Source organism: Budorcas taxicolor, chromosome 4, assembly GCF_023091745.1.
Source record: "Budorcas taxicolor isolate Tak-1 chromosome 4, Takin1.1, whole genome shotgun sequence".
Classification (NCBI taxonomy): domain Eukaryota; kingdom Metazoa; phylum Chordata; class Mammalia; order Artiodactyla; family Bovidae; genus Budorcas; species Budorcas taxicolor.
In genome coordinates this window covers 79,170,185-79,182,451 of record NC_068913.1, presented here as the reverse complement: position 1 = coordinate 79,182,451, position 12,267 = coordinate 79,170,185, and the positions used below count along the sequence as shown (strand labels likewise).

Genomic DNA, 12,267 nt, shown 5'->3' with positions numbered 1-12,267 from the left:
CCATCTGTTTCCTCACCAATCAGATGGGATAGCTTGCCAAGTCTGACATACTTAAATAACGAGTGAGATAAGCTTTTCTAGCACTTGAATCAGTGGTTAAACTAGTTACAAATCACGAACCCTATGACCCAAGAATTTCTGAGAAGTACATTTTATTTATTCTACAAAAGTAGCTTAACACCAAAGCCACTGAAGAAATTGAATAATAATTCTGGTGTTCATCTGATTATCTGAGTTTTTGTAATTTGAGACAGAATTGCCTTGTGATAAATTCAGAGATTTTAAGTGCAGAGTTAAATGAATTTGGACAGAGTATATATACCCATGTAATGATTACTCCAGTCAAGATACAGAACATTTTTATTATTCCAGAAAGTTCCCTAGTGCCCATGTCCTGTCGGTCATTTATACCCACAGTAACATTGATTATCTACTACCAAACTACCTTTCCGATTCTCTCTCAGCTAGGACCTGAGATCTTTTCTGTATTGCTTAAACATCAGTGTCAACATCATGTCACATACACTGGAGGGGAAAAAAAGCAAATGAAACAAAATGGCAACAATGATTAACTGGTAGCATTCTGAGTGGTTTCATTTGTTTCTTTATGCTCTTTCACGTTTTCTCAATTTTCTACAATGACATGAATTTACGTTTATACTTTAAAACTAAAAATAATTTTGTTTCTACGTATGATCACAATCATGAAAAATAATTCACAGCAGAATGACGAAAGGGAAATAAACCAATATCTTAGTAGTGGTTCTTTCTGTTAAATAGGATCATGGTATTGTTACTTCTCATTTTCCTCCCAAATTTAAAAACACTTATTATTTCTAAGATAGACAAAACACTCTATTTTGAAAGATGAGGCCAAAATGGTTCTTGAGAATTTCATAAATTAGTAGTTATTTTAGAAAGCTGCTGAAATATGTGTGAGAAAATGAATGAGTTGAGACTTCAAGTCCATTAATTGCAAGCTGCCCTTTCATTTTCTCCTAAGAAGTTCTTATTTCATAATCCATGGCTGTTTCTGGCTTGCTCTCATATTTTTGTTGCTATAACTGTTTGTTTTGTGGAAGATTATTTATTTGAAATAATGACAGACTTACAGAAGAGTAGTAAATATAATACAGTACAGAGAACTACTTTTTCTTGAATCATGTAAGAGTAAGTTGCCCAGCTGATCCCCTAATAATTTCATGTGTATATCCTACAAATAACACAGTTGATGATAACTGCCTTTTTCACTCCATCCTGGTCATGACAGGGAAAGTCTTGCATGAGGAGCATGTTGAACTCTTGATGGAGGAGTTTGCATTCCTGAAGAAAGAAGTGGTGGGGAAGGACCTGCTGAAAGGGTCTCTCCTCTTCACAGGTCAGTCCTTGGTGAGATCACAGGTCATATGTAACTGGTGAGGCAGGGTGGGGTGAGGTGGGGAGGCTGAGTTCTTTCCTAGCTCTCTAGGATGTGATCTTGGATTCATTTCTGCCAAAGAGTCTCTGCGGGCCAATTTAATTTTCCCAAATAGCCACAGACAATAAAAATATCTATTTTGCTTCTTTCCTCAAATGAGATTTGATTGCTTGGTGGGCCTTGGGTAAAATATGTGTTAGAAATCTGAAGCACATTTATACTTTTGGCCCAGTCGATTAGACAGAAGCTTCTCTCATGAAATCCTGACGAATTGGAGATTATATTCTACAGATTAAAAATGAAGGCTCTCTTTTAAAAAGGACTGAGAAAAAGGTTCCTTGGAGAAGAGAATATTTTTATACTTCTCTGTGCAGCAAATAGAATATGCATAGCCCCTTCCTTCCTCCAACAAGTTATCAGAACAGTAGCTGCAGCCAAAATATCCAGTCTACTATATATCCAGCTATTTATGTTGGTCTTTCTGGGAGCACCGCCATTAGCAGTAGAGAATGAACGACCTGGAGCTTCCAGCTCTGCAGTCTCCTTTGGGCGGACTCCTTAGATTTATCTGTACCCTAAGGCATTAGCAGTAGGAAATTAACAAGCTGGAGCCTCCAGCTCTGCACCCTAAGGCATCTGGGCCACCTTTCCTGCGGACTTGCATTACAGGAAGGGAAGTGTGACATTGTTAAGTGGGAAAACCATTCATCTCTAATCTCATTTCAGAATCCATCTTCATCCTTTATTTTATTCCTTTTTGTATGTTTTAAACTTTTTTTTTCCCTTTACAATACTGTATTGGTTTTGCCATACATCAACATGAATCCACCAGGGGTGTACATAAGTTCCCACTCCTGAACCCCTCTCCCACCTCCCTCCCCATACCATCCCTCTGGGTTATCCCAGTGCACCAGCCCCAAGCATCCTGTATCCTGCATCGAACCTAGACTGGCGATTCATTTCTTATACGATATTATACATGCTTCAATGCCATTCTCCCAAATCATCCCACTCTCGCCCTCTCCCACAGAGTCAAAAATCTGTTCTGTACATCTGCGTCTCTTTTGCTGTCTCGCATACAGGGTTATTGTTACCATCTTTCTAAATTCCATATATACGCATTAGTATACTGTATTGGTGTTTTTCTTTCTGGCTTACTTCACTCTGTATAATAGGCTCTAGTTTCATCCACCTCATTAGAACTAATTCAAATGTATTCTTTTTAATGGCTGAGTAATACTCCATTGTGTATATGCACCTCAGCTTTCTTATCCATTCATCTGCTGATGGACATCTAGGTTGCTTCCATGTCCTGGCTATTACAAACAGTGCTGCAGTGAACATTGGGGTACACATGTCTCTTTCAATTCTGGTTTCCTTGGTGTGTATGCCCAGCAGTGGGATTGCTGGGTCATAAGGCAGTTCTATTTCCAGTTTTTTAAGGAATCTCCACACTGTTCTCCATAGTGGCTGTACTAGTTTGCATTCCCACCAACAGTGTAAGAGGGTTCCCTTTTCTCCACACCCTCTCCAGCATTTATTGCTTGTAGACTTTTGATCGCAGCCATTCTGACTGGTGTGAAATGGTACCTCATTGTGGTTTTGATTTGCATTTCTCTGATAATGAGTGATGTTGCGCATCTTTTCATGTCTTTATTAGCCATCTGTATGTCTTCTTTGGAGAAATGTCTATTTAGTTCTTTGGCCCATTTTTTGATTGGGTCGTTTATTTTTCTGGAATTGAGCTGCATAAGTTGCTTGTATATTTTTGAGATTAGTTGTTTGTCAGTTGCTTCATTTGCTATTATTTTCTCCCATTCCGAAGGCTGTGTTTTCACCTTGCTTATAGTTTCCTTTGTTGTGCAGAAGCTTTTAATTTTAATTAGGTCCCATTTGTTTATTTTTGCTTTTATTTCCAATATTCTGGGAGGTGGGTCATAGAGGATCCTGCTGTGATGTATGTCAGAGAGTGTTTTGCCTATGTTCTCCTCTAGGAGTTTTATAGTTTCTGGTCTTACATTTAGATCTTTAATCTATTTTGAGTTTATTTTTGTGTGTGGTGTTAGAAAGTGATCTAGTTTCTTTCTTTTACAAGTGGTTGACCAATTTTCCCAGCACCACCTGTTAAAGAGACTGTCTTTAATCCATTGTATATTCTTGCCTCCTTTGTTGAAGATAAGGTGTCCGTAGGTGTGTGGATTTATCTCTGAGCTTTCTATTTTGTTCCATTGATCTATATTTCTGTCTTTGTGCCAGTACCATACTGTCTTGATGACTGTGGCTTTGTATGTTTTAAACTCTTTATTGCTTCCCTGGTGGCTCAGAGGTTAAAGCATCTGCCTGCAATGCGGGGGACCTGGGTTCGATCCCTGGGTCAGGAAGATCCCCTGGAGAAGGAAATGGCAACCCACTCCAGTATTCTTGCCTGGAGAATCCCATGGATGGATGAGCCTGGTGGGCTACAGTCCACGGGTCGCAAAGAGTCGGACACGACTGAGTGACTTCACTTCACATAGCCGTTTAACAATGTGTGATAGTTACAGGTGGACAGCAAAGGAACTCAGTCATACATATACATGTATCCATTCTCCCCCAAACTCCCCTCCCATCCAGGCTGCCATAACACTGAGTAGAGTTCCCTGAGCTGTACAGTAGGACTTTGCTGGTTATTCATTTTAAATACAGCGGAGTGTACATGTCGATCCCAAATACCCTAACCATCTCATCCCTACTCTCTTCCCCACTGTAGAAGTTCATTCTCCAAGGCTGAGATCCATCTTCATCCTTTAAAATGACCATCTAATGAGCATTGTGGCAACAAATAATAACCATCAATCTGCACAAGGAATTGTGCTAAGTATGTGACATGCATTATTTCATGTTAATTCATAGGATAATCCCATAAAGTGGGTATTCATTACCCCTGTCATACAGATTTTTTTTTAATGAAGTTCAGAGGTGGGTAGCTTCACAGAGTTGACCCAACAGTTATGACTTTGGGGCTCAGATTTGTGACAGCTCCTCAGTCCTCTGCAAAGAGAAGGAGCAAACAGTGACCAGCCCAGAGGGAGCTGTGTTTCCTGTGTAAGTCTGACACTTAGGTCCTAGTTATTTCAAACCATGTAGTCTATGAAACTTACAGTCTTGGTTTGCTGTTATTTACCTTTTTATTTGATTTGCTTGTGATCTTCTTTAGAACATACTCATGAGTTGTTTTAAGTCAGTATCAAGTTACAAGAAATCTGTGGTTTAAAGATCAGTGTAACAGATATGATATCTTATAAATTGAAGTTATGTTTAAAATTTAGACTGGGAACAGAGGAGAGTAACATCTTGACCAGGTTTCTCACCCAGATCCTCTTTGGAATGTACTGTTGTACCTGAGATGATAGATATTGAAGTCTAAGAAAACACCACTGTATCAATTATCTTGATATTGATGTAGTCGATAGGTATTACTGTTTTCCTTACAGCTATCACGATTCCTTCGCCCTCTTATAATTTACACAGTTATATATTTATAGGAATATAGGCTTGCAGGACTAAAATATGTTAATTCTTCTTTTACTTCAAGTTACTAAGAGAATATAGATGTATATGTGTGTACCACATATATATGTGTATATATGTGTGTGTGTGTGCGTGTATATATATATATACACGCATACACACATAACATATACATGTTAGAAGCCTGAAACATTTTTATTTCCCTGTGGGCCAGATAACCTGCAATATCCAATGAAATATTTTATTTTACCAACAAACTGAATTTCACAAGCAGGAGCAAAGGGAGACGTTTCTCTGAAAGTCTCCATAAGAATCATCTCGCATACCCCCGCTATAAGGCAAGGTTGTGTGTTCTGATCCCCAGCCACATCTGTTGGCTCCCTGTCACCCCCAAATCATCAGCCTTTCCCCTCCAGTCCCCGACTTGTCTGTGTTTCCCCACAGCTGCCCCACTGGAAGAAGAGCGGTTTGGCTTCCCTGCATTTAGCGGCATCTCTCGCCTGACCTGGCTGGTCTCCCTCTTCGGGGAGCTTTCTCTCGTGTCTGCCACTTTGGAAGAGCGAAAGGAAGACCAGTATATGAAGATGACTGTGTGCTTGGAGACAGAGAACAAAGGGTAGGTCGGGAAAAGCTGTGAGGAGTGGGCAATATAAGGACATCCTTGTGTGTTCATGAGGGAGAATTCGGGGAGACTCAGGGACCTAAACCCCAACCCCCGACTCCAGAAGAGCCATCTGCTTCTGCAGTGGGACAGGTGCTGAAATCTCACTTACGTTGCTTCACGCCTTCCTCCTAGTAGCCCCATAAGGTTAAAAGAAGCATACAGATCTGATATGTTGGATATGTTTAGATCAGAAGAGCCCCCGAATGGCTCACAATTAAACAATCTGGAAGTCAGAAGGCCTTACAGAGGAGGAACACTCTAGTAATGAAGATGTCCCCAGGAGCTCCCAATTGTAATTGGGACTTGAGGCATCCAATTCTAATTTTCCCTATGAGAGCCCTGGAGAAGGAAATGGCAACCCACTCCAGTATTCTTGCCTGGAGAATTTCATGACCAGAGGAGCCTGGTGGGCTATAGTCCCTGGGGTCACAAAGAGTCAGACATGACTGAGCGACTCAGACAAAACACACAGATATGAGCGGGTTGCCTAAGCCACACAGTGAACAATATCAGATATAGGAGCAGAAGTCCAGTTATATCTGTGACCTGCATTCATTCCAACATTTTATTGTGAAAGTTGCAGGCACTGGTGAAGTTGAAAGAACTCTGCAGTGAGCATCTGTATAGCTACCACCTAGATCTTGCCATTAATATTGTACTCAGCTTGCCTGTATCATGCCCAGCTCTTTATCAGCTTTATCACATCATACTGTTGTAATGTTCCCCAAATACTGATTCTTTATTCTCCATACCAAGTCTTTTTTTTTTTTTTCATTTAAAAATGTTCAAGAGACTTTAAAATAGTACAAAGATGTTCGAGTTGACTATAAGATCATACTGAGGTGGTGTCTGTTGGTTCCTCCATTGCTAAAGCCTCCATTTGATCCTGGTTCATTACACACCCTGATAATTCTTCCAGTTGGGTAGTAGTGATACTCTTTGATTCCCAGCATCTTCCATAAACTGCTGCACGTTGATAAATGACAGAAAACACAACGCCAGAAATAATCACTAACTGTTTGCAGATTTTACCTGAATAGCCTTGATGTGTTGTTTTTCGAAACCAAGTCCTCTTGGTCCATTTGGGAAACCAACATCATGATGGGTCCCATCTGGTACAAAATGCAGCTCTTTCACCAGCAAACAACCCTTCAAGATAAAAAGCTTCATAACAAGTCTTTAAAACATTAGGAGCCTCTGCGAGTTGTTTGCAGACACAATTCCTTAAGTTAGAGCCGCCTTCTAACAACATAGTGGAACAGAGCAGAGCTGCAGCAGGGCTTGAGGAGGTGGGGAGGCATGATGTTGAAAGGTCACAGTAAAAGGACCAGTGAGACCAGGGTCATTGCCTGAAGCCCTGTTGCACAAAGTGCTAGTATTTGCTAACGTTTACTGAGTTTTCGCCAATGTGCCAGGGCCTAGCGCTTTTACAAGAATTTTCTCATATAATGTTTATACCAACTGTCTGGAACGGGCATTATTATGATCACTTGGGAAATTATGATCACCCAAGACTCAGAGAGGTTAAGAAACTCGCTAAGGGCACACAGCTAATAAATGATTATGTGAAAATCATGCTCAAGCAGCCTGTCTGCAGTCCTCGAATGATCACACCTTCTCCTCCACAATGCACAGGAAGGGCACAAAAAAGGAGTATCATTGAAAACACATCAGGCCTTATCTTTACCTCATCCTTACCTATCAGTGAAGTAGGTATCGTTAGCCTCAGGCCCCAGATCATCCAGGAAAACCCAATGCAGCTCAATTCCAAGCCTGTGTTCTTTCCATTTTACTAGCAGTTTCCAAACTTTGTAAAAATAAGCATTCAAACACTTTTTCAACCCAAACCTATATAGAAGAGGTGCACATTTCAGTCCTCTTGTTGAAGCTGGTTGGTAGGGCTGGGACTAGAGCCAGGTGCACCCCCCACCCCCTCATCCTGTTAGAAGAACACAGTTAGAAATTGCCACCTCTGCAGTGCTTGAGACACATGCTGACTAGAGGAGTGTGGCTGTGGGTATACACCTTCCTGTGGAAGGTGAGAAGCAAGAAGCATTTTTGCAGGTAGTCAGAGCTCAGGCTCGTGAATGCAGATATTTGCAAGTGGAGGTTTCCAGAGAGGACCAGAGGAGCCATCTGAGTCCAAGCTTGTGGTTTGGGTCGGGAGGCCTAGAGCTAAGAGCTGTCCAAGCCCAGAACATGGATGGGCCCGGGGCCACCTTTAGCTCCTCTCTAATTGACAGTAAAGCCCCAACAGCTGATGTCCTCACTTAAATATGTGAACAGGGAGACTCCCCCTGATGGTTCGTAGTTAAGACTCCCCGCTTCCAATGCAGTGGGCGGAGGTTCAATCCCTGGTCAGGGAACTAAGATCCATATGCTGCATGGTGCAGCCAAAAATTATATATATATATTTATATACACATATATATATGAACAGGAAACAGCATAACCAAGTTTTGAGTAGGCGGGACCACAAAAGGAGGAAGTTTCTCTGTCCACATCTCTCTTGATGTTTCCCAGCATGTGTGGGTGTTGGCATGGTTCCCCCTTTATATACTTCACATATTTTTCTCTTAAACATTTTACTCACTCTCTAGTGTAGGTCTTGGTAAGCTGAAGGGAGGGTTCGTTTACCCTGAGCTTCCTGCAGCACTCAAAAGAATCTTAAGTGATCCGTCTGGGCCCCTTTCTTGCAACCTCATACCTTATATCTGTTTGTTTGTTTGTTTTATGCTTCACAGCATGTAGGACTTTAGTTCCCTGAGTTTCCCAACCAGGGGTCGAACCCATGCCCCCTGCATTGGAAGTACAGAGTCTTAACCTCTGGGCCACCAGGGAAGTCCCCCCATACCTGTATATTTAGCTTTATTATGTCCCATCCCTCTAGAGGCAGAGAACAAACAAAAGGTAGTTCCGCTTTGTCCATTAGCAACACTGGTCTAAACTGCCCATTCTGGACCTGCCCGCCTGCACCCTGGGGGGAAGGGGGAAGGAATCCGAGGAAGGGTAATGGGAGACAAGACCCTGATGCCTGCTGAGGATTGAACCCTTTCTCTGTTCATATCACAGCCGTCCAACCAGATTGCCTTGTCCTTGACCCTGACTCAGCCCTGTAGGAGAAGTAAGGACGGGAAGGCAAAGAGAAGTAGCCAGAGCAAGTCCTCTTAAGACTTCCTGAAACTTTGTTCCCAGAGGAAGGAAGGAAAACTTACGTGTATATGTGTGAAAAGTTTGAATGCAGGCTATCCATATTAAATTAAAATTGGAAAGAGCTTGAATATTTGGCAATAATAAAATAGTAAATGAATTATATAATCAGTTGTCCATGATATGCAGATAGCAGTATCTGTAGGATGATATTTTTAAATAAACATAGTCAAAAATTAGTTATACTTTAGGGTTTATATACCACATCAGTTCAGTTCAGTTCAGTCGCTCAGTCATGTCCAACTCTATGCGACCCCATGAATCACAGCACGCCAGGCCTCCCTGTCCATCACGAACTCCTGGAGTTCACTCAAACTCAACATCCATCAAGTCAGTGATGCCATCCAGCCATCTCATCCTCTGTCATCCCCTTCTCCTCCTGCCCCCAACCCCTCCCAGCATCAGAGTCTTTTCCAATGAGTCAACTCTTTGCATGAGGTGGCCAAAGTACTGGAGGTTCAGCTTCAGCATCATTCCTTCCAAAGAAATCCCAGGGCTGATCTCCTTGCAGTCCAAGGGACTCTCAAGAGTCTTCTCCAACACCACAGTTTAAAAGCATCAATTCTTCAGTGCTCAGCCTTCTTCACAGTCCAACTCTCACATCCATACATGACCACAGGAAAAACCATAGCCTTGACTATAGACAAATACTTGAAAGGATTGTCTCAAACTGAAGAGGTTTTTATTTAGGTGAAAGAATTATGGATTTTTTTTCTTTTTCTTGTAAAAGTCTTTAAATCAATGCTGTATTGTTTTTAGAATACTTTTTAAAGCAGATTTTGTATTTTTGCTGTCATATTATTCAGTGAAGCTTCTTTAGATCAAAGGCCTAATTAGGCTTCTCTGTTTCTGATTAAGCAGGTAACACAGTTATTATCTACTATAAAGACAGAAGAGGTAAACCCAGAGAAAGGAGAAACTTTAGAGAAGTGGGGTATGTCCCATTAGGACTGGAGATTTTTCTGAGTGCTGACCTTGACCTTGACCTGGGGGGCACATGTAAAATGGAAACAAATGCTTTGCGAGCAGGCAGAGAGTGTCTAGTCTTTTCTGGCATGTGCGGGGGATCACAGACCTCTGTGAAATGGGATGAAAGCACTCTAAGAATTCTTTCCCATAAAAATGCACATATACTTGGAAACAGCAGTTTGCTCCAGAACCTCAGGTCTGCATCCTAAGCGCTCAGGGTAGAAAGTCCTGAATAATGAACTGATATTCACACCAAAATCATTGCACAGATTCCCCTGCCTGGTGGCAAAACTGAATAAAAGGACCATTGGTCAGTAGAGTTGCCAACAGTCGCCATGGCTTCTGGGGAGCTGGTGGAGGTCGGGATGCAGCTGCTGCAGGAGAGATGGGCTCACAGGAGGATCTAGCAGGGGGTGCTCAGGTGCCAGCAAGCATCCATGTGCCCTCAGTGAATTTAACACTGTGCCTCTCGCCTCCGCAGCCCGCTGACCTGGATTGAAGAGAAAGCACCTGGCCTAAAGCGAAACAGACGTTTAAGCTTCCATTTCAGATCTGGGTCCCTGGAGAATATGCCCAACGTAGGCATCAATAAGAATATTTTCCTGAAAGATCAGAATATATTTGTCCAGAAACTCCTGGGCCAGTTCTCGGAAGAGGAGCTGGCTGCTGAGAAGAAACGCATCCTGCACTGCCTGTGGCTTGCAGGAGAGATCCAGAAACACTGCTGCTCGAAGCAGTGAGGGGACGGGGCAGTGCTGCTCTGCTCAGCAAAACCGGAGCCTGATCTTTATCGAGAGTTGACCTTTCTCTCTATTCTTACTATTAAACATGTCTTGGGTAAACAGGATTTGCTTATTGTCACCAGCTATGTTGGGGCCTCCAGTGGGGGCTCCCATGGGAATGAAAAAAAACAAGCAGCCAACCTTGGTTGAGCAGCGCTAAATGCTTTAAGATGCCTGGTTTCACTCAGGCTTCCCAGTGGCCCTGCCAGATGAGTGTTATCAGATATGTTTTCCTTAGTATCTTTGAAAACCTTATTTGAAGTCACCCAGATAGTAAACAGCAGAACCAGCCTTTAAAGCCCATTCATATGCTAAATCACCAAGAAACAGTGCCTTGACCCCTATTCCCTGCCTTGGAAAAGTCTTAGTCACTCAGTCGTGTCTCACTCTTTGAGACCCCATAGACTGTAGCCCACCAGGCTCCTGTATTCCTGGAATTTTCCAGGCAAGATCACTGGAGTGGGTTGCCATGCTCTCCTCCAGGGGATCTTCCTGACCCAGGGATCAAACCCAGGTCTCCCACATTGCAGGCAGATTCTTTACCATCTGAGCCACCAGGAAAGCCTTCTTTCCACCCACGTGCCCCCCACCCCTGTCCCACCACACTGGGTGATCATGCCTAGTGCTGGGGATCCCAAAAATGAGTAAGATGTAGCCATTGCCTTCAAAAACTCAATGTCCAGAGGGAAGCAAGTCACATAAACTAGTCATTGCCGGAGGTCCAGAGTGCTCCTGGCCATCTGGAGAAGGATTCAGGGAAGATGTCCATGCCAGGTCCTGATGATGAAGAGCTCAACCATGTGAAGGTCAGAGGAGAGGGCATTGTGGCCGGGAGCAGGGTGAACAGAAGGGAGTGAGGAACAGCCTGGCCGGTGCCCTGGGGCACTGGGTCTGGAAGTGGGAGTCCCAGGGAGGCAGAGCTGATGGTGGGGGCCCTGTAGACCAGGTGAAGGGCTGGGGAGTTATTAGGCTGTGCAGAGGCACCAAAAGGTGTTACTTAAAGCAGGGGGGCGAGGGTGTGCGTGGTTAGGTTTCTGGTTTAGGTAGAGAATTAAGAAGGCTGCCTGGAGAGGAGACTGGAGACCCAGGAGGAGATGGCCAGGGAAGCCACGCGTGTTTGTAGCTGCAGCCCTTGGCTCCTCTGGACTCATGTCCGGTTCTGTCTGCTGACCTTGAGGCAGAGTGGAGTCCCAGGAAGCTGCTCTTTCGTGTCACTGGTGGCCCTGTTGCATCTTCTAAGTTGGCGTTAAGAGTCTTGCTTCTGTCAATGTCTCTCTCGGTTTGTTCCTGCTCCCTACTTGCCTTTGTGATCTGTAACTATTTTGGAATCTGTGAGATGGAGGCAAACTCCATTTTCTACCTCTGTTTCTATCGCTCCATCACCTTAGTTGGTAAAGCAGGCAAATATATTAAATCTGAAAAAAAAAATCCTCACGGTTTTTCTTTCATTTGCCGCATAAAATAATTTGTAATAAATATTGGCCCACTGGTTCTCTTGTTTTATTATCCACATCAAATGTTGCTCAAGGCCAGGAAGTATGGTATCTGTTTTTGTATGCTCAGCTGCATCTAGCATGAGGTAAGTGTTACAGATTCAATAACCAAAATACAGTGCTGTAGTCTCTCCCATTTGGGCTTCTTAACTTGACTGTTTCAAAATATTGGACCTATTTGATACTGGAAGTAGGGTGGGTAGCAAAGAAGACCAGAGCTGG

At 43.0% G+C, this 12,267-nt stretch overlaps 1 protein-coding gene across 1 annotated transcript in view; it reads left to right on the top strand.

The window, feature by feature from the left end:
• Positions 1-11,974, top strand: part of BLVRA (biliverdin reductase A) — a 36,820-nt gene extending 24,846 nt beyond the window's left edge. Inside the window, exons 5-7 of the mRNA XM_052638557.1 lie at positions 1,271-1,378; positions 5,372-5,543; positions 10,252-11,974. Of these exons, the coding sequence (XP_052494517.1) occupies positions 1,271-1,378; positions 5,372-5,543; positions 10,252-10,510 (539 nt within the window). The 3' untranslated portion in view covers positions 10,511-11,974. The remainder of the gene's footprint in view (positions 1-1,270; positions 1,379-5,371; positions 5,544-10,251) is intronic.
• Positions 11,975-12,267: the final 293 nt, after the last annotated feature.